This window comes from Haliaeetus albicilla, chromosome 21 (genome assembly GCF_947461875.1).
Source record: "Haliaeetus albicilla chromosome 21, bHalAlb1.1, whole genome shotgun sequence".
Lineage (NCBI taxonomy): Eukaryota > Metazoa > Chordata > Aves > Accipitriformes > Accipitridae > Haliaeetus > Haliaeetus albicilla.
The window spans coordinates 1040532-1063852 of record NC_091503.1 but is presented as its reverse complement, the minus strand read 5'-3'; the positions used below and the strand labels follow the sequence as shown (position 1 = coordinate 1063852).

At 40.0% G+C, this 23321-nt stretch overlaps 1 protein-coding gene across 2 annotated transcripts in view; it reads left to right on the top strand.

Annotated features, from left to right (window-relative positions):
• SEMA5A (semaphorin 5A) overlaps positions 1–23321 on the top strand; it is a 330300-nt gene that overhangs the window by 244634 nt on the left and 62345 nt on the right. For both annotated transcript variants that reach the window (XM_069808839.1, XM_069808840.1), the window contains exons 14-16: positions 1694–1875; positions 4126–4269; positions 12254–12401. In XM_069808839.1, coding sequence (XP_069664940.1) covers positions 1694–1875; positions 4126–4269; positions 12254–12401 — 474 coding nt within the window. The remainder of the gene's footprint in view (positions 1–1693; positions 1876–4125; positions 4270–12253; positions 12402–23321) is intronic.

Sequence of the window (23321 nt, the reverse complement as noted above, 5' to 3'; positions counted from 1 at the left end):
ATTAATTGGATTGGGGAGGTATCATTGCTAGTTTATGGACTGTATATTTGTTAGACCAGCAATGTAGGAGAGAATGGGTTTACTTGTCACTTAACAAGAAGTAAGTATTTCTTGTTGTCTTATGAAAAACAACAGTGTATACTCTGCATGAGCAAAGGTCAGTGAGTTATTTTCAATAAACAGCTGTCAGCAGAATTTTGAAATGATGAATTATGGTTATGTCAGTTGTAGCTGGCAGAGCATACATATAGCTGTTCTGTGGAGAAGCTGTATCTCTGAAAAATAAATCATGAGCAAAGTAATTAGTAGTGAAATTATGGAGCCCTTACTACAGTGGAAAGAATCAGCCAGCACCCAGCGTGGCAGTGGAAACATGCCTCGTGCTGTAATCGAATCTCTTCTATCTTCAAATTATTAGTGAAATGTATACTTCCCTCAGCACTGTTAAAATGAAACAATACTAAAAATACCAAAGGGAGACACCATTTCAGATTATTCATGACCATCTACAACTGTAGTTCCTATTTCAATATATAAGCAAATGTTAAAGTGTTATGCTCTTACACATTTGATAAAATATGCATGACTACAACAGATACATATTAATTTTTATTTAAGAGTGACTTTAAATGCTATTTAGCCTGCACTTGTTAGTACTGTTGTTTTGATGGAAAGTTAAAATGTGACAATCAAAGGGCAAATCCTTTAGCATTTAAGTGAAAAAGTGGCCATCATTTCCATTTATGATCACAGATTTGTGAAGATTAGCATCTTGCTAAAAGAATCAATAATATGAAAGCCTGTCTTTTTAAGAGAGCTGAATTCCCCATGTCCAGCCCTATTTTCTTTAGAAGTTCCAGTAACAATGGAGGCAGCGGCAGTTTCCGTTAGCGCATTCCATTTCAGCTGGACAGTAAAGAATTCTTATTAGCATGTGTTATGGCTGCATGATGGAAACATTCCAGTCAAGGTGAGAATGGTCTGACCCTTCCAGCCAAAGGTGTTGAGAATTGACTTCAGCAGGAGCGAAGTGTCTCATCATGTAGGGTTAGGAGCTGCTTTTTTGAAGATGTTTTTAGGATTTATACATGTAATTACATCTACTGTTTAGAGAGAGTAATTTAAAACTACATTTTACTTTTATGAAATGGTGCTATCTGTTACGTGCTTCAAAAAACTGTTGTCAAAAAGACAATCATCGTGGAGATTTGAGTTTCATTCACGCAGTTTTTTTACTCTGGACTATTAACCTCTGCTGCCTCTTCCTACCAATGTAGATTAGGGTTTCCACAAGCATTCTTGCACATGCTGTTTTACGGTCAGTGTCCAGGTTCCTAATCACAGGTAAATTTTAGGAAATAGGGAATACTGTCATCAGAAGATAATCGAGAAGGTGAAACTGTACTTTCTATGGAATCACTGTAGGCAAGCACAGTTGTGAAAGGTAACGGTTAGTTGTGATTATTGTTATTGCTGTAGTGGTGGCATCCACTGGCCCAGGTTGGTTGCAGATGGTGGGAATTTCGCAGCTAGAGAGATTTTAAGGGGAGCTTGCTGTCTGGAACGTATTCCTCTGCAGTGGAGGATTTAGAGTTGGCACCTGAAGGCTGTACCTCCCTGTACTGCGGAATTAAGAGGTTGTGTGAAGGAAGCGTCAGGCCTCGGGTAAGCCTTCTGTTGTGTTTGTTTCTAGATGAGGAATCTGACAGTGGATGGGCATTTTGGAACGTGGTCGCAGTGGAAACCTTGCACCCACACTGACGGTGCCAGCGCTGGCTCCTGCCTCTGCAGGACCCGGGTGTGTGACAGTCCTGCTCCGCAGTGCGGAGGCTGGCTGTGTGAAGGACCAACCATGGAGATCGCCAACTGTTCCAGGTACACAAAACAATTTCAGGTTCTATTGTTTATGCTTTAAAAGTTTTTAACTTCATCAGAATAGATCCTGTTCTGTACAGGAAACAGCTTATAGCAATGGCCACAGTGTTAGAAAGTATCTCACGGGCTTTGTGGGAGAGAGAATGAGCCAGACAGCAAATTGTGATTTCAAATGCTGTGTACCAAATAACACTGTCTTCAGCTAATTTTGACAAAAGCTCAGAAAGAAAAAAATCAGTGAGGTAATATCCCAAGTATGATACGTTTTTCTCAGTTCTGGAAGTCATAAAACTTTTTTTCTGGAAGTCAGAACTGTTCACTTTTTTGGAGGTCTCATGTCACCATTATATTCCCCTATTCTGCCTTGGGAAAAATGTTTTTATTACATCTTTTGGTTGTATCACGACATCTAGATCTATTACCAGTCTGTATGCCACTCTTCAGCCACTCTTTTGTCTTCCTCAGGCACGTAACCACTCCCAGAAAAAACAGTGAGAGCAGATCATTTCAAAGAGACTCAGGACACTGCACATCCTGAACTGCATTAGGAGTTCATGTTTAAAACATTATATGTACTTTAATTGCAAGATGAAACTTATATGCTGGTGCATTCTGCTTATTTTCAGATTCTTTCTGCTTTTTGTCTCTGCTTTTTTGGTTTTTTTAAACATCAGAAGCACATCATGGTAGTGAATAAAACTGATTATCCTTCTGCACAAGATAACTGCAAGCTCTGTAAGTGGAAATAGTCAATTTTAGGGAAATTATTAAAAACATGACAATGTAGTATATAGCATCAGATTAGGACAATGGCTTGGGTCAGACATTGCACTGACAGAGATCTTATTTTTTTTTTTGGTCTGTGTTACCAGTGATAGCTGATTAATGTTTTCAAAAGCTTTTTTTCTGTGTTATCAACTCTTATCTCCCTTATAATAACAAGACATCAAGATGAGTGAAATTTAAATTGGTAATATTTGTGATAAATTACTTGAATAATCTTATGTCATTTTTATTACTGGATTTAATTAATTTTCATTGTTAAAAAAAAAGTGATTTCAAAATCAAGTAAGGCACTATATTAACTTTTGCTTTTATGATGAAACCTCAAAAACTCCTTATAATTTAGTTTTATTTTTCTTGATTTCTGTTTGTCTTCTACCAATACAGAAACTGCAAGCTAGCCATCAAAAGGTTTTGGGAACTGCTGAAGTGCATCATTTTTTGCTTAGGACAGGGTATGAAATTCCTTTTGAGATGTTTGGTCTAGTATATTTTTTCCTAGGGTATATTGGGGAGGGACAGGAGTGTCCTTTCCAAACGTTCACAAATGCAGGGTACAGCATGTGAATTCTGTTAGCTTTTTGGTTACATTGCAAATAAGGTATTGACGCCTTATCAGAGTATCCTGTTGAAATTGTGAACTAGTGCATTTTGACACTTATTACTCTTTTTCCCTTTAGAATCATAGAATCATTTAGGTTGGAAAAGACCTTTAAGATCATCGAGTCCAACCATTAACCTAACATTGCCAAGTCCACCGCTAAACCATGTCCCTAAGCATCATGTCTGTATGTCTTTTAAATCCCTCCAGGGATGGTGACTCCACCACATCCCTGGGCAGCCTGTTCCAGTGCCTGATAACCCTTTTGGTGAAGAAATTTTTCCTAATATCCAACCTAAACCTCCCCTGGTGCAACTTGAGGCCATTTCCCTCTCATCCTATCACTAGTTACTCAGTAGAAGAGACTGACCCCACCTCGCTGCAACCTCCTTTCGGGTAGTTGCAGAGAGCGATCAGGTCTCCCCTCAGCCTCCTTTTCTCCAGGCTTTAATCACTTTCCTTTCAGAAGAGGTAGCAAAACTTGACATTTTAATTTCCCTGAAAAAAAGACCCACAAATAATAATTGGAACAATATGTAATTAAAAGTTATCTTCGGAACTTTGATAGAGGAGTTTGCAGGTGAAGTTTATGCAGAATAAAGTGACTGAAAGCAACTAAATAGCTTCTTATCTTTATACTTCTTGTGTAATGAGGGCATTTTAGCAGTTGCCGATTACAGAGCATGGAATATAGAAGGATCAGACCACCTTTATTTTAGTTCCATATTCTTTAAGAAATGGAATACAATGCAGTATTAATGACTTCTACAGAAATATTAATGGGCCAGATTCTGCTGTCAGTCACACCTAATCAGCCATTCGCTATGTATAACAGATGACAGAGCCTGAGCTTTTTATTCTACCAGAAATGGAGGCTGGACACCATGGACTTCTTGGTCACCCTGTAGTACCACTTGTGGAATAGGCTTTCAAGTTCGTCAGCGTTCCTGCAGCAATCCAACCCCTCGACACGGAGGACGCGTCTGTGTGGGACAGAATCGGGAGGAGAGGTGAGTTATCTTTTTTCAACAGTGTGTTTTAATTTCTTCTGCTCCGCTGTATTCCAGAGGACATTTTCTCCTTTACCTGCCTTGTTTTTCTCTTTCCTTTCCTCTCACTCACTCTCTAACTGCACTGCTGCACAGTAGCAGTATTCCCATTAGCAAGGCTGTGGGTCTGCAGCGGTTCTTTCATCTTTCACTTAGCTGCATCCCTCTTGAGCCAGCTGAGAGCTCCTGGTAGTGCCAGAGAATTGGGCTGGAGCAATGTGCTGCTGTCCCTTGGGACCCTGAAAATTGATTCTCCTTGAAAATTGATTGCAGTGTGTTTGAATTGTAACTTGCCCAGCCTCAAGACCTGGAATATAGAGCAAAATATAGTAAGGTCACAGCACTATGTTACTGATGCTGTGAGTTCATTTTTTTTCTGTCTTAAATGAATTAAGCATCCTAGAACACGAAAGGAAGTTTCAAGGGCTTTGTTTTATATTCAATAAATATAATACACCTTGAACTCAAATATCTTTTAGTAAGGTTTCAGGGTTTTTTTTAAATTGTTTGTATCTATATTAACCCCTGAGCAGATCAAGTCAGCTCAGATTTTGATTTCACCATCTATTGCTTTGGCACTGGCCTAGGTATTTTGTCACTAGCTCAGAATGTAAAGTTCAGGCCTCTGATTCCATTTTACATGCACCCTAATGACTCTAGTTGGTAATTTGTGTGTTAGGAATTTTAACAAGCATTAAATATTTCTTGAAACCAAACTAGAATATATTCAGATAAACTGCAACTCTTAGATGCATCATGTTGTTTCCCGAGGCATGCCAGAAAGCTAGATAGCAGAAGACTGGTGTTGGTCTAAGAATTCGGAGTCCTGGAGTCATCTGTTCCAAGAGATGTATGTGGATGTGTTTCCTTTCAATATGCACTTGCAGCTCACTTCAGTGTTTCTGTATGGATGATTTAGTATCCTGTATTGCTGTTGGATGAAAACAAGATTCAGTAACCTTTATGATGAGTTTCAGTGAGCGATTTAATTAAACACCAACTCTGGCATTTCTCCAGATGAAGAGATTCCATTGAAGGGAAGTTGCAGCGCACATTTATGTATTAACATATCACCAGGGACCTGGTCTTTCTAACTCTAAATGTAAAGGATCAGTATCACAGAACATGTGAACACTTCTTGCTGTTTCAGAGCCATGAATATTTACCATTTCATCGCAGAGGAGAGCATTTTGTTATTTTGTAAATTGCTTTCTGAAAATAAGTTGCCCTACCAAAAAGCCATCACCACCAAATGCAGATTATATCTGCTGTTACATAGCTCTGTCCCAGCATGAATAATAGTTATTGATTTTCTTGAACTGAGAGGTCAGTCCAGGGCACGGCACAATGAGACTGAGTATAGAAGAAAAGAGTTTAATTTGGATAGACTTTTTGGTGATGGACTATGAATCTTAGTAGTCATTGTTCATCTTAAGTTTAACATGAAATAAAAGTCCACTAAGGAGTTTCAGAGAAATACAGAAAATGGTGAGAAATACATTCATAATTATAGAAGAAAATGTCCACTATTAAGACAACGGGTGCACTAAAAAAGCAATGACAAAGTGGAAAGTGATACTTAGAATGAGTTGAAATAATAGCAGCCTAGAAGGGTTGAATTTTGGTACGTAACAGTTCTGAAGGAACAGCAGGCTTATGTTGTTTTGCTTTTGTAGCCTGCAGGTTACTTGTCCTTTCCCCCTTTGTCCAGTTCAGCAGCAATCGGGGCTGTACGTGCCTGTGAGTTTACTGCAGGGTGCCTTTTTCTCTCACAGTTCCTCTGTCGCTGTTTCCGATCTCCTTGAAACACCCGTCACTCTCACCGGCCCTGCACCTTCCTCCCACTCACCAGCTTGCTCACAGTTGAGCTCCTGCCTCTACCCTGATTTTAAGTTATCCATTATGTCTGCTGATACTTCTAGCGTTGGGGTTTTTTTTTCGAAGTACTTCCAAAATTTATGTCCAGAAGGTGTGGTGTGTTAGGAAGTTTTGTCGTATAATTTGTAAAGCAGCTAGAGGAACGAAGCATCAGTTATTTGCCAGGATTTTTCTCAGCGACAGGCCAAGGACTTGGATAAATCTTTTCACAGCTGTAAAAAGCAGAGTCCTGGGAACCTGGCCAGCCAGGGCCCATCCCAGCACCCCCAGCCAGGGAGCGGGGCAAGCCTGGAGGCTCTGGCCAGGTCCAACCAAGTGTCTAGACCCTAGGTGACATCATGGTGATGGGTCAAGGCTGAGGTCCAGCTGGGAAGCCGAGCCGCAGGCTGGGGTTAGGGTCAGGTTCAGTGGTCACCGGGCAGGTCTATAGCAACAGGGCCAAGGCCAGAAGGCAGTCCACACGTTGAGGTCTAGACCAAGGGGCTCCATGGTGGGCCAGGGACAAGGCTCAGCACTTCTCTGACAGCAGAGGTTGAAGGTCCCTGGCAGAGCTCAAGTAGAGCTCCTGGGTCTGTGGGTGTGGGTGGAGGTCCCAGGTGAGGCTGGTTGGGGCCATTAGGTCCTTATGAGTGTCCTCGGGGCTCTGACAGAGTGTAGAGTTTTGAGCTGCGAGGGCAACGGAGTACCAGTATTTACAGTAGTCCTGATTCACTGCGCCGCTCCAGTGCCACTGGGGTTACACCTGCACCAAATGGAAACGCTTCCTTTGAGAACTGGGCCCAGTACGTATAGGCAGGCTGAGCAAATACTCCACATGGAGGAACTCCTAAGAAATGTTTACCTTGGTTTTGTATCCAGAGTACCGATAAGCAGCTTCTCAGATTTTCTCAGTTAAATTAATCGGCTTATAAATAGCCTAATATTTTACTGCCTTAATGGCCCAGCACATATGTAAAATGAATAGATGCGTAGTCTTAGTAAAAACTAGAATTAGTTGGTTTACACATTGTGTGCATTTGTGTTTATAAAAGTGCATATTCGCGTCACCTTCACAGGTTCAGGGGCAGAAATACGGGATTCGGTTTCCACAGCCAACATTGTGCCAAACTTTGAAACAGTTTTCAGCAGTGATTTCCATAGAAGTCCAGTGCGTAAGTCCGTAGAAAGCAAACACAGAAAAGGCAGCATATAGCTGAGATAAATTCACCTGCAGATGTGAATGCATATTCAGTTTGAGAGTATTTGTTCATGCATTAAGAGCTAAATGTTTGTCTCGGTTATGTTTGTTTTACCTCATGAAAGCCATGATCGTTTCATGGTTAATGTATCAGGCAGCTCTGTGCTTGCTGGTCATTCCCTGGAAATCAATGGCAATATTTACCAACTTAAAGTGTTGCAGATAGGTTAAGCTCTTGCTTGCTCTGCTGCTAAGGGGGGGGGGGTGGTGGGGGGGTGGAAAACAATTGTGAGAGCGCAGCAAAGACTCAGATTACAAAGCAAATTCACCCTGTAGAAATAGGTCAAAAGTGCAGCTGATGTGCATTTAGACAGAATATGGAGATGGATTAAAAATAGTATTTTAACAAAATTTGTTCATCAGAGAAAATAATTTTGTAGTTAAGACTCCAGATGGAAGACATCCTGATGAATTCCTTAGGGGCTTAAAAATTTCTGGGTTTTCCTGTATGAGAAATATTCGCCGAAGCTGCTGGAAAACTCTCAAGGTTTTAGTTTATAGAGTCTATAGTATCCTGTCTTGACTTTTTCATTGAGTGAAAATGTTTGTCCTCTCCTTTCTGTGGAATGCAGTGGATATGGGCTCATTAAGTCCACTGGTCTCCCTCTTATCTGTGCGGAAATTAGGGACATTAGAATGAGAAACCTTTGCTTTTAGTGAGTGTAGTTATCTTTTATTGCATAGGGAAAAAAGAAAGAAAAAAAGCATTGCAAATCAGAACTAGAAAAATAAATTGGCTGCAGATGAGGAGTAAATGTTTGAAAGCCCTGGGAATTTGGGGGTGTATAAGGTGATTAGAAGCAGTACATATTGTCACCTTTTTTTGTCCACAATCCTGAGCAGATATTCAGAGCTTTTGGGATTGTTTCCACGAGAAGGAGGAATTGCTAAGAGTCAAGTGCCTGCTCTGCGTAGCACTGCTTGTTCCCGAGTAGTGCGCACAAGCCTGGTTCCCTTCAGCAGAGCAGATAAACACCACGAGGCTTTGGGCTTGCTTGCGCTCCCACGGCTCTCTCCATCCTCCTTGCTTTCTCTGCTCCCTCCTCTTCTTCCACAGAAGCCCCTGGGAACAAAAGCCGTGGCCCCTGCCACCTTCCACAGTCTCCTGGGTGGGGATTTCTGTTGATTCAGCAATCTCAACCCAGTAAAGCGTGTGTGTGCGTCGTGTGTCTGCCTTCAATTAAAGGAATCCAGCATTCCCATCAACCTCAGTATCATCTGTCACCAGCTGGTAATCACGAGTACCCACCACGTAAGAGTATGTTGCATGGGAACGGGCAGACAGTGATGAAGGTTAGTTTGTTTTTCTTAAATACATGCTAGTATAATATAGTTCAAAATTAAGAACTATACGTTTAAATTAAATAGCATCTCTCTGTGGAATAAAAAAGGCACATTTGTTACTGTCGTGCAGTTAGCCTGTGGTACTCAGTGCTGCGTGGCAACACTGAAATAAATTGATGTCTTACGAAAGCCTGAGATCTTCAGAGGAATGAGAATAGTAATTCCAGTTGTACTGGAATTGCCTGGAGTAAAAATTAAAAAAATTACTGTAGGAACTAGTGGTTGTGGATACAACTGGACAGAGGATGTTCTCCCTTCCCCCAGTATGACAATTCCTTTATTAGGGCATTTGAACTTGGATTCACTGCAAGGGAAACCGGGAAGGGTCACTGTGCAAAACCCACATTTCTCTAGGCTGTTCTCCCTTCTGACCTCACTGCAGTTAGATTAGGGGAGAGGGCAGTGGTTTCACAGATTCAAGTTTCTTACATTGCATGTTTTGTTGAATTACTGTAAAATGTTAGCCCTGTGGGTCCTGAGAACACAATTAAGAGGGGAAGAAAGAGCAAAAGGGAAAAAGGGTTACTGAGTGACTTGAAATGCAGCCAAGAGGAGATATAATGAAACTTGGCTCAAAGCCCTGTGCTGTAGCACAGCTCTCAAAGATCAATTGCAGGGATGTCTCTAGCTGTGAAAGCATACCTGATGTTTTCAGAGGCTGGCTGGCTGAAATGAAAATACAATTCTACTTGTATGCTGTGTTGTTTCTTTCTTCTTTTCCTCAAAAAAAGGAAAAATTGACACTCGCTTCTGCTGTTGACTTTTTAAAAACTTTTTCTCCTAAATTGAAGTTAAGTAGCTTGCATAGACATTTTAGGGCTTTTTTTCAGTTTCATCTTGTAGTTTCAACTGCATCTTTAAATAGTGTTGGTTAGCAGAATTGCCAGCCTTTGAAGTGCTTACTGTATCAGTTGTTAGGTTTCCTTTCTGTCTTCCCCTTAAGTGAGAGAGCAGGTGATCGGGCATGTTGACACTGGAAGAGGCACTGTAGAGTGTCGTGAGCCTCATCGAAGTGAGATTTGTCACACCTAACTTCAGGTGTCCACGAATGTGAGTGCTTATGTGTGAGTTGGGTGTCTGAACTTCCAGTACGGTCTGTAGAAGTCTAGTCGATACAGGCTGTGGAGAAGAGAGCGATTTGTCTCCTTTTACTGTATATTCCTAAATTTGGTCAACTTAATCATTCTAGTCTCCATAGCTTGTAATGACAAAATGTCCATTGGCTGTAATGGGAGCTTAGACGTCTGTCTCCCATGCAGCCTTTGTAGTCAATGGAGAGAAATCAGTATATTGAGGGCTGTATTTGTAGGGCCTACATTAGACATTTGCTTTAGGGTGACATAAATCATATTTTTGAAAGGGCTGTTTCTTTCCATGAACTCTTGCTCAAGGTTGGATGATTACTTCATTTATAGACAGCTACACTGTACATGCCTATATTTTAAGGCGAGATGCATCCCACCCTTAATTTTACTTTTTGCATGGCTGAATATTGATAAATGTCAACTTCATGGCAGATTTGCTTTATTCTGTGTGTGTGTCTCAAATTAACTCAACACATCTCCATTAAGAACTAATGAAATTATGCAAAATGTGTACTCATTTGACTAAATAAATGGTGATGTTACATCTACGCTTCATTGCGTACACGTTCTCAACAAGTGATCACAGAGACAAACTATCACAAACATTCACATAAATGACTGCATGTGACAAAGAATGTGTGCAGCTGTTGGAGATTTGGGGGAAGAATATCTAGGCGCAGAACATGCCTATGCATCTTTAGTGATGGCATAATGTGAACTGTGAATTGCAAATATTGAACATGCAGGAGGAAAAAAAAGGTAGCTTATGTATAAGCTACTGTTGAAAAACATTTACCCAAATCACGCACTGAAGAATTCTGAGATAGCAGATTCATAAATATTGAGGGTTTGGATTTTTTTTTCCTTGGTTTACTGGTAAACAGCAGATGAGGTCAATACAAGCTGTTAATAGTTTCCTTAAATATAGAGAAACACAAAACTAAATGTCACTCCCCTATTTACCCCACTCCCAAGCTTTTAAATTTTGATGGAGTTGCTCAGACCTAGGGACAAATTCTGAATCATAGGCTCCAGCATATGTGACAAACCTACTGTTGTATATAACATACACAAACAACAAATTTTCCCCCAGAATCCTGAATGTGCAAATTCCTTGGTAATGAAGAACTAGAGCTTGAGGATCTTGGGGCTTTCTGCAAAAAAAAAATGTGGTTATGGTTATTCTTTCTGAAAATGTCAACAGTTTATACTGTCATTTTTCTTTTTGTAGAAAATGATTTACTGAAGTATTGGAGTCAGTTTTCATTGCAGGAGAGTGCAAAGTGGTGGAAACTTGTTTGAAGAGCAACAAGACAGCGGATTTTGGATGGCTGGTGTAAAAAATGAGGAAATACTGGAACATTGATTTGTTTGTTCAGGACAGTCAGTAGCTGGAACAAGAGCCACCCAGCCACATCCATAAAATATTAGAGCACTCCTTCAGGGTCATTTGTTTTCTGAATATCTGTTGTGGCTTTCCTTTATCTGAAATAACAGCTTGGTCTCTTTTAGAGCCCCAGTCACACTTGCTGGTGGCCCAGATCCTTTGGACCTGTGTAGAGGGTCCTTACTAAGCAGCATATGCTATGGCTAGAGTTATCGGATGGTGAGCTCAAGAAATCAGGAATCTCAGGTTTTTACAAAAAATTGAAAACTCACTAAAAACTGGGACCCTCCTACATATCTGAATGTCTTGGTACAATAATGACAGCTCAGTAGTAAAACATTCCTGCTTCCTTCAAGAACCTAGTAGGCCTCTGAATCAGTTTGCAGCCCACTGGGAAATCCTTCAAAGGTTGTAACAGCTAAAAACACCCTTTAAAAGATAAAGTAATAACACTATGAAAACATTACAGTTCTTTATGCCTAGAATCAATGTTAGCTTTTATTTTACCCATAAAAGTGGAGACACTGTGGAAAGCAAAAGCAAAAAGCAAGTTTAGCTCTCTGAAGAGGAGAGGGATGGATCCTAACCAGTGCTTAGCTGGAGACTGATAAAAAACTGCCTGGGTAAGTGGTTGCCTTCTGTTGGGTTGCCTCACTTCTGCCCCAGATGTGTAGCCACAACTGGTTTCAATAAAGTAGTTGTCTACCTTGCTTACATGCTCGCAGTACAATAGCATGGTTGTAACGCAGGGTTTGTATAAAGGCACTGAATAAAGCAAACAAATGCTTCACCCACACAATTACAGCCTAAAAAAAAACCCCGAACCTCAAACGTTTAAACACTGTGCAGTGTGACAACTGTTAGTTCAGTGCTTTATGAATAGAGAGGGGCCCTTTGTCTAAAATATTACCCTCTACAAACATCTATCTGAATAATGCGAATGCGGGACTTTCGGGGAGGTCTTGTCTTGGTACTAAATAGATTCTTTGCCTCCTTGTCTGCCTCTTCTCACAGGTACTGCAATGAGCATCTGCTGTGCCCCCCTCACGTGTTTTGGACAGGCTGGGGTCCCTGGGAGCGCTGCACCGCTCAGTGCGGAGGAGGGATCCAGGCACGGCGTAGGACGTGTGAAAATGGTCCCGACTGCCCTGGCTGCAGCGTGGTAAGTAATTTGCAGCTTTCCCTTCAGCAGATATCTGTGGCCGTATGCCATGGATGTCTCTATGTCCATAGGGCATCTGTGTATGTTTCCGTGCTCTACCCCCAACATGAGCCCCCAGAGCGTGTGTGTTTCTGTGTTGCTCGTGTGTGCTGAAATTCACACAGTTTATCAGTCGGAAATATAGATATAATTCAGCTTTTTCACAACATCATCTAGAATATGAGCTTCCTGAGGCAAGGTTGGTGCAGATGTGGGCGTGTCCTTGGCAGGTTTATGGTGGTTTTTATTTTTATCACCAGAGTACACAGGAACTCTAGCTATGAGCCCAGGACTCCAGTCTATCAGGTCCTGTACAGCACAGAAAAAGGTAACTTTAAAATCTAATTGCATAAGGATCCAATAAGTGAATAGAAGGAACCACCATGAAGTGCTGAAGTCAGCTTGAATAGCGATAGTGATCTTCGCACGGCAGCAGCCTAGGAGCCGTCAGGCTTGGAAGCCACAGTGGGACAACTCTGAGTGAATGGAATGCTTGATGGATACCCAATTGTCCTGGTTCAGCTGGGGTAGAGTAAATTGTCTTCTAGTAGCTGGTACAGTGCTGTTTTCGAGCTAGGTATGAGAAGAATGTTGATAACATGTCGGTGTCAGCGAATATCAGAAGATGAACCTTGCAGTGCTGTTTCACGGTAATTTGGATTCTAGCGGTGGATTGTCACTGAAGGGGGTATTATGTAGAAAGCACAACCTGGGTGAAAATTTGAAGTGGCCAAAACTGCAGAAGACAGATTCTGCTGGTGAATGACAGATGGTGGTGTTAATCTCCCCAGTGACCAAGAAAGAGCACAGCTCAAAGGAAAAATGAGAGTTTGGTTTTAGCCATGTTGTGCTTAATGGCCAGGCCTGATGTTGCACACTAAGAAACACATACTCAATTTTGTTCCAGAATATTAAAGTGCTAGAAGAAAAATACTTTTATTTTTCACATATTAAACCAATTTTTACATGCTTTCATTTCAGAGAGTAAGCTTAATTCTGAGGTTCGTCATCATCTGTGGTCTATTTGTTAGCCTGGCAGTAATTCAATACTAAAGAAAGGATCATTTATTACCTTTTTCGAATTTTAAAGTTTTGTGCATTTTCCCGGGGTTTGTTCTCTTTTTGACATTTATCCTGGTGGTAGAACTGCATTTTCAGTAGATTGAAAACATCCAACAGGTTTGTTCTTGTCTTTCAGTTGAACTTTAAGAATTAACATAATAACTTAGAATTATACCAAGTTTTCCAAAATATTTCTGTCCCCTGATGGTACACAAAAAAAGCAGACATATGGTCTAGATCTATTGTTAAACCTTCCTGACTAGCATAGAAAAGAGCACAATCTGAAGCTTTTCTGTCTCAGTCATCCCCGTTTATCCCATACTAATATTTGTGAAAGAAAGCAGTATTTTGTTTTGCACAGAATCTTCCTATGGTCTGAAACGAAAAATACATAGCTCTAATTTTCTCGGGAAGCTCCATGAGGAAAGTAGAAGCTTTAGTGTAAAAATTTCTTAATTATAACTGATTTGAGATTAATGTTACTGGGTTTTGTAATTTATTACCAGTCTTAGCATGTTGTCTCTGCTGTGTCACAAAACAGTTACCTGTTCAGCTATGGCAATGTTTGGGTTTTTTTTTTATTAATTAGAAAATTATTGTGTTGATGGTTTCAAAAAAGCACTTATCTTTGGAGTACCTAGTTGTCTTGCTAATACTTAGGCACCAATGGAAACCAACCTAAGGTAGAAATCGTCTATAAACCCTGGTGTTCTTGGAGGACAAAGGACTCGGGTATCAAGTCTGTGTTCTGTTTAAGTTTCAGTGAATTTGAACCTGAAAGTTACCTGTCTTGAGTCAAAAGTTTTGCAGTCATAGTAGGGCTTTGTCAATAAGTGTACCTGGAGAAGAAAGTACTTTATTTCTTCTAAGAGTTTGCTTCATTAGTATAGGAAAGAGCCATCTGAAATATTTTTATGCCTTCTTGTAATTGTTGAATGAATGAAATAGTTATATTAATAAAATCCTAATGAATGAGGAGCAGGAATATCAAAACTTGTTTATTCATCAGAGGTTCTTCTGCTTCAACCAAATTTTTGGTTTTATTGTTGTAGGTATACATCCTTCAAAACAATTAGAATGATGGATTTTTAGCATAGTGAATGAAGGAGAAGTTATTGTGCCTTATTACTACTAATTTCCCATCTTTACCAGTTGTAGTGATACTAAACTTAGATGGTGAAAGGTATTTACTGAATCTAATGTGTTTTTAAAGCCTTTTATTCTTAGTATCTCAGAGCACTTGGAAAGCTAAATAATCTCAGGAAAAGTTGCATTGAAAGAAATTTTTGACACATCAGAGCTGTAGGGTGGACTAAATGGTGTCTTGAGACCCCTTTCAACTACACCGATTCTTTGGGTTTGGAACCATTTTTCAACAGAGGGTCAGGAGAGAAAAACAACAATAATGGTTTTTATAAGCCTTAAGAAAGGAAGTCTTACAGCTTGTTTGCCACCAGTATCAGGGGACCAGATTTTCTGTCATAGGAGAACCTCCCTCTTCTGTTTTCTAGTCTGCAACCAGGCTGTGAGACTGTAGTATGGCCAATCCTCGTCTACTTAGCTGTTCTCATTTTGCAGCTTTTGCCATATTCATGGCTGTTGTCTGTGTCCACCTGATGATTTATATCACATAATTTCTACTGAGCATTTTTCCTTCCTTTTGGTTTGGTTGTATTGCTCTTTGTAATATCACAGCAGGCAGCTACTGCGTGCGTTTTGCTTTTTTGCATGTTTCTCATCAGTTGATTCCTTGGCTTTATCTGTCTTCAGCAGAAATCAACCAAAACTCTTGAATATTTTTCTATCAGGACTCGGCAATTATTGCAAACTTAGCATCTTATAAAATAATAATGATAATAGTAATAAATCTTTTGATGCACATAAATGTTCCAAAGAGAGAAAAACATGATGCTATTTTAAAGATGCATCTCTCGCTGAGGTGCACTCAGTACATGAAAAGAGATGGCCAGAGACTTAGGACTGAAAGCTTTCACACTGAATATGTAAAACCATAAATTGTTATGATATAGGAGAATTAGACCACAGAGAGTCCTAAAGGTCAAAAAGATGAAGCTCAAAATCAAAATGTGGAGCCATAAGGACCTGTGAAAGTCTTTATGTTAATTAAAGTTAGTAAAGAATGCTTGAAATTGTCTACCAAGGGATAGGAGCTTCACAGCCAAATTTAAGAGCAGCTAAAATCTGGTAATAGAAAGCTGAAGTGGATCACAAAACAGGTATTACTCTCATGTATTCAGGTGATACATGTGCTAGAGAAGGAACTGTGGAATCCTGTGGACTGTGCTAATATGACTCAGAGGACAAATATCTTCAGATTTTACAGCATACTCAGCTAAGTTGTACATTTGCTTCAGAAAATGCTTCTTTTCCCCTGAGAAGCATAATCTCTGTTGAATTTGCCTCAGGCCAGTAATAAAAAAATAACTTTTTTTAAGACTTATTGCTAGAATAAGAAATGTAGTTTGAGGCTTAAGTTGGGTGACATACTTTACATATATTTGTCTGTATTCTTATTTCAGTCATGCTAACATGCATCAATGCTAGTTTTTGTAATGGGAGACTGGTAAAGCGTATACACTTTCTGTATACCAGTGAGGCATTTTGGGTCTTGTTGTGGAATAAAAAAAAAAGGAGGAATTTTGTTTCTTAGAAAGAATTGCTAGTGTTGCATTCATCTTTTTTTTATTATTATTTAAACATTCCAGAATTGTGCTGAATGCAAAACCTTGGGAAGAAAAACTATCTGTATTCTAAAGTTTCTGTTATGACACAAGATGAAAAAAAAGGTCTTGGAAAAACAAATGTCGGAAGTATTTTCTTTCATTAAGTTTTTAAAGGGAATTTGAAGATGGAAAGTTTTCAGAAGTACTTTGTCCATCAGAAAGAACAGTCTGCCTTTAAAATACTTGCCATATCATGAAACAAACTCCAAATGCCTAGTCTAGAGAAAAGGGACCAGAAAAGAAGTTTGTTATTATGATTTTTATGGTTCTTTTTAAAGTTTCCATTTGACCTCTTTGAGTTAAAGAAAAATAAAATAATGCATCAGCTATTGCAAAACCAGAAAACATATTCTCACAAGAATGAGGTACAAAAAAATGTACTTTTTATAAGGCATTTTCCTACTTCATGCTCATTTCCTTTTCCAGTCCTTTTTTCTGTCTATAATGTAAACTCCATTGAGTATTAGCTGGTTTTTGTACGTTCTGAAAGTTTAGCAAAGTAGACCCTGCCTTCTTTTGATGCTGCATTTGCTATTGCAATTATAAGCAATGCCAAGTAATTAAAGAGGGTAAAACAACAAAAAAAAAATCAAAATCACAAGGATAGTTTCAGAAAATGCTAACACATTGATTAATGGTACATGTGATGCTCAACTTTGTCAGAAAAGAGAATCATCAACTTGGCATGCATAGTCAAGGTAAATGTGAAATATAAACTGGTTGAACTGATGTGCATATATATTCAAATGTGAGGTGTTTAAGGTATTTAGCTATAAATCCAGTGATCATTTTGCTGTTTGATTTATTTAATTTAGGAGAAGAGGCTAAACTGCAAGTTGTTTGCTTTCTTGCTTAAAACAGAGCAGTGTGAAGCATCTATTTTTCGAGAGGCGGTCATTTTGGAAAAAAACGTAAAGCTGAAAAATAAATCTTCAGCTGCTGGAAACTGTCCCTACTCCCCTTCAAGCAGTTCAGTTCAACCTGTGACAGTTCACACTGTCTGCGGTCCTGTTTGGAGGTTCCTATAGCAAGTTCATTCAGGGACTTCCAAGTCATGTGCAAAAACTTCTTTTGTGGACCAATGCCAGTTGATTTGAAATCTCTTTCAAATCTAGTTAGAAGGGTTCTCCAAAGTGAGTATTCTCACATTCAAGAGATAGGAGACCCGATTTGCCAGACTGGTTCCTAAAACGTTGTCCTGGTTTTGGCTCAGATAGAGTTAATTTTCTGCTTAGTAGCTGGTACAGCGTGTTTTGTATTTAGTGTGAGACTAATGTTGATAACACGCTGATGTTTTAGTTGTTGCTAAGTAGCATTTATCCTAAGTTAAGGATTTTCCAGTTTCCCGTGCTCTGCCAGCAGCAGTTGCACAAGGAGCTGGGAGGGAGCACGGCCAGGAGAGCTGACCCGAACCAGCCAAAGGGATATTCCATACCACAGACCCTCATGTCCAGTATAGAAACTGGGGGGAGTTGGCTGGGAGGGGCGGATCGCTGCTCCCGCATCGCTCACAGGGTGGTGAGCAATCGCATTGTGCATCACTTGTCTTTTCTTGGGGTTTGTTTCTCTTTCCTTTTTTTTTTTTGTTGTATTCCTTTTCATTATAAGTATACTACTTTATTGTTAGTATTTTGTTTTATTGTACTTTAGCTGTTAAGTTGTTCTTATCACAACCCCCAAGTTTTACTTCTTGTTCGGTTCTCCTCCCCATCACCCCAGGGAGGAGGGAAGGGAGCGAGCAGCCGCGGGAGCCCAGCCGCTGCCTGGGGTTACCCCAGGACGAACACCGAGCTCACCGGTGTGTCCCGTCACAGGTGTTGCTATTTGCTGCAGTTTCCAGCTGCTCCCATGCTGTAGCTGTAGTCTTTGTTATTGTTACTTAGATGTACTAGCTTACACCTGGCTGCGGGAGGCTCTGTGTCTGAATTGTGATCACTCCCGTGTCTGGTGACCACAGAAGTGTCAGAAACCTCCTTCGTTCTGCGCCCAACAGGCACAGCATTGGGCTCCAGGGCTCAGCATTACGGGACATGAACGTCTACTTCCCTTTTGACTCACTGGTTTTTGAATAAGTATGAGAAAGGAGAAAGGTATTTGGGAAGAAAGGATGTTGGGTGCTGAGGTTTTGTGCTGCGCTCATTTTAGAATGAATTAATGAGCGATACTGAAGGTGGAGGATATTTCCTGGGGACTCGTGCTTCATCCAGCCTGACATTTTTTGATTGCTGTGGACCTAGAACATTCAGTTATCTCTGGAAAGTAACCCATAACTCTCTCATTGAACACTAAAAATCAAAACAAAAGGTAGGTGGCATGGTTTTAGCTTAGTTTTATCAAGTAATAAGACTTACAGGATCGTATTGTAGTCTGTCAGGTATTCTTACCTTCTGCCCATAAGTAAGGAACTCGCTCCCCCATTACAACTGTGTTTGATTGGAGGGTGGCCTTAGATGACAACATGGAATTGCAACAAGTTGCATGAAAACCAGTGGCCCAGTAGAGGACAAAAACCTAAGTTAGTCTACATTAGTTCCCACCTTGAGAGACAGAGTTGCAGCTGAGTCCCTCATTTGGTCCAAGGGGCATCAGGTGCTGGTCACTGAGTGTACGTGGTAGCACACGTGTAGCTTGTGACTAGCCACTGCGTGTCTTTCGGTTTTTAGCAGTAGGACTGCTAAGTCCTGCTGGCAGGAGATATGGGAAGGGGAAATGAGAGAAGGAAAAATTTAAAAGACTTGAAATATAAACTTACAGACAGCTTATAGTTCATCTTACAGTTGAAAACGCTAGTTCCAGTGCTTATGGATCTACTTAGTTAGTATGTGTAGTGTAGCTTTATGTGATACATAAGTAGTATTTCCATGAAATCAGAACTGACATAAACAGGGAGAACTGTACAAAAAAAAAAAAAAAAAAAATACAGAGAGATTTCAGCAGACTCAGGGAATGGGTAATTTTGTGGGAATTTAGATGTATCTTGGGGGAATTTAAGCCAAAAAAAGAACAACAGATGTAACATTTAGTGTTTCTACCAATCTGTTCTGGGAGGAATTTTCTTCCTATCCTCCATCTAGCAATCATGGGAGTAGGATACACCAGATAGTCATCTAGTAGCTCATCTAGTATTTTCTGTACTGTCTCAGTCCTGGCTTAGTCCAGTCACGGTCCTGTCTTCAGTTGCAACCAGTCTCAGGTGGCCAAAAGAAGGTAAGGAATAAGACAAAAACTATGTAGGTAATTTTGCAAAATAATCCTTGACTCTTGAAAGCACCTGGCTAAAAGTCAAAATGTGACAGTTGGTTATAGTAATTACTACACTATAGAAATGCACCAACTTATAAATGGTAAATGTAATAGACTAATTTGGAAGGAAGAAGGAAGAACAAAGTAATCTCTGTCCTGGAGTACTGGAAAGACTAGAGCTGATTTAATATGTGGGGGTTTGGTTTGGTTTGGTTTTAGAAAGGAAAAAAAAAATAAGCAAGCCTTATATCCAAATGCAAGGGAAAGAAAAAATTGATGCATGTAGAGACAGGCTTTTTCACCTGATCTCTGTTTTTCAAACTGCTGAACAATTTTAGCGTAAAAAATAATTCAGATATAAATGGAAAGTGGAGTGCAATCCCTTAAGATATTACCAATATAGACCACTCCATACCTTTCTGGCGTTGTTCTTCAAGAAGGTATCAGGGGTTTCTGACAATCAAAATGGAGCAGCTTCAAAGTATATGGTATTAAATTTGTGATCCAGTGTTACAAAAAAAGGGTCATCATTAAAGTGATGTACTAGCAAGAAGATGTAGGAGTTAAAAGATGCATAAAACTAACTGGACATACCAATGGGTTGTCCTGGAAGGGGAAATGTCAGATTCCTGGGAGGTTACTCTAGGTGTCCTCCAGGAATTACTTAGACAGATCTTATTAGTAGTATTCTTAGTAATTTTGGCAGACAAATTTGGATTACGTTTGCTGGTGAGCTGAAGTTGTGGGGCATCATCAATACAAAGGTTGATTTGCATGTCGTATAGGAGGCACTAGATGTCTTTAAGGGCTGAAGTAATACAAGTGAAGTGAGTTGTATCATGATTGCAAAGTTGTGAACTTAACATAAATTTAACAGAAACTCCTGCTCTCACCTTGAAGTACAGTGAGGAACAAGAGAGGAGAATGACCCTGTGCGTGAGTTGTTTATGATACTAGGTATAAGCCAGAAAAGTTGTGCAGCAGTGAAAAATGTACATTCAGTTTTAGCATTTGGGATGTTTCAGCAAGGTATTTCCAGTAGAGACAAAAAAGGTAGTCTAGGGATTCATATAAACTAATCTCAGAAACGATGACTGTAACAGTCTGGACTGAAGCTAGCTGTAATCACACTTTTTGTTTCACATATGGCAAGTAATGCGATTTCTCCACCACTGCTGTTATCTTCAAAGCTGAGCTTATTTTGAAGCTGAATTTATCTGACACCATTGGATCAGTGACTGAAGTCTCATGGAAGCTTATTATGATTTCATCTACAAATTTTCCAAGTCTCTTCTGTTACAAAAGCATGTCTTTGTAAGAATGCAAAAACCTTGATTTTACTGTAGGCAGTTCAGTAACAACCTTAAGTCATTGTGCAATTGCACTCAAAATGGGAAAAAAGGGTGCATGAAGCATGGCATTGGAAATGACCTTAGAAACACGATAGAGCTGTTACATCGAATTGTTCTGTAGCCACACTTACTGTTCTCTAAAGGATATGGCAAGTGATGGAAGTGAGCTGAGCCCTGGAAAGTGTCCCAGAGAAAGACAAAAGATTGGGATTCTGGTAAATCAGAGAAGGCAAGGTTCTAGTGTGTGAAGGACTAATATATAAATTAATGATAGCTTTAGAGAGGGAACACTGGGATTTCTGTGCACTCTGTATTGTAATATACTGAATTTTAAGGAAATATGAAGCCAATTAAGGGAATTAATTTCTGTCCAGGGCATTGTTAAATGATGTAACTTGTTGCAAGAAATTGTTGAGGCTTAAATCTTAAGAATCAAAAAACTTCCCCACAACTAAAATTATGCAGGTGATATCGGGATGAACTAGAATTATAATAGACAAAAAAAAAAAAAATTACATTATTGGTAGCATAGTAAATCTCATTTTAAAACTTTCTTTGAGTATTAACAATGAGATTGAGAGCTGTGCTTTAGGCATTCCACTTCTTTCTGTGCTGACAATAACCAGGGACAGCATGTCTGATCTAGAATGGCATTTCCAATGTTCCTCTTTGTAAGTGAGTGTTGAACCAGCTTACAGCAAATCGTCCCTCTGATTTATTTTGTTCCTTTTAGGTTTAGCCACCTGTAGTTAAAATGCTGCAGCGCAAACATAGTAATTGTGTTTACGCATTTTATACCAAAAAGTGTGCTCACATGTAGACCTGCTGGTTAACACGAAGCAGAGTTTTGTTTCAGTGTTCTTCACTTCGACCTCAGTAAATTGAAGGTTGGATGAAGCCTGAATAAGTAATACACGCTGTTGCCATTATAGCTTCACTACTGCAGCAACTGTTGAAGAGTGCAAGACTGATTTGTTAGCTGAGCTGATTGGCAGCAGTCCTTAGCCATCCGAGTGCAATTAAATGGAACTCCATCCAAATTAATGATATTTATCTGCCGGCTTTTGTTTTCACTTTGCCTCAGAGCATTATAGTAATTTTTAATTTATTAGGCTGTGGTAGGATTTTGCTTTTCCTTGAAAATAGCGTCAGGCAGCCCTGTTCTTACCCAGGTTATATCAGGTTGGAGCATCATTTAAAAAAAATTGGGGGATATTTATTGATGGAGTTATTAAAACTACCTGTTTTTTCCTCCTGGGTTGATTCCTTCATCCCTTCCACATTCAATTGTCGGCTTAGAAGACTTCTGCACTAATACTACAGTCACCAAATAAAAGGCATTAAGTTATTCAAAGCCTCTGACATTCACCTTGAACAAACATGTTCACAAGCCTTAAAAAAGGCAAACATGCATTTCCATTGTGTTTGTTTATAATTTATTTTGTATCTTCAGGGTGTTGTGACTCAGTCAGTTGCAGCATTCTGAAATAATAATATTTAGGCCTGAATACTCCAGTAGAAGGGATTGTATTCGTTCTGTCTGAGAACATGAGCTGGTGCAAACCCTGAGCTCATTCACCAGCGTACGCGGTGATTTGTCCTTGCAGCGTGAAGGGCAGGATGTGGTTTCGCAGCCCCCTGTCAGGACCCCTTGTGGTACTTGTAAGCAGCGTCACGTAGCATATTTCTTTTCTGCCAGAGAAATGCAGCTGAAAGTAAAATTATTAATCCTGCAGATTCCAGAACAGTTTTCCTCATTCAACAATACTTGTTACATCATCTGAAACATCAGAAAGGTGAATACATTTGAAGTCATAAATATAGGTCTTGCAGTTCAGATTATGAAAATCTCCACCTTTGTTACTTCTAACAATTTCTAGCATGAGAGATTAGTGAAGCATTTGCTACTGTGTGAAGATAAAGGGGTTGATTTATCTTTCATCTGAAATTGGTGAAGCCCCGATGCAGACTGGGAGTGGTCCCGAAACGCAGTTCTTGCTTGGCTTTACCAAAGAGGCTCTAGATGGAGAAATGCAGCTGCAGACTCTGCCTTTAGCATTCAGGTATCTGATTCGGAGGAAGGACGGACTCACTTTGAGCTCTTTGGGCTTTAAATCAATCTCCGGAAGGAAAAGTGGAAAAGAAACGCTAGAGTTGACATGCTAACTCTGCTCGCGATTTACTCGCAGTTAAGAGGAGTTGACCGGGTCCTCGGCTGGCACAAATTGACAAGACCCTGTTGATTCCCTCTAGGCTGCATGAGAAAACTGGCAAGTTACAGCTTGACATATTAATCTCCAGATCGTGAACACTTCTGCAGAATAAGGCAGTAGGAGGAGATCCTAAATGCCTTGTGGTCCCCTGGAGCAGCTCGTCCCGCTGCACGGGTGCCCCGCGTTCCTTCCACCACGTGCCAGCCAGGAGACTGCGCCGGCACCGGCAGAGCTGGTGCTCGAACCTCCCGTTTCCTTCGTGGATTA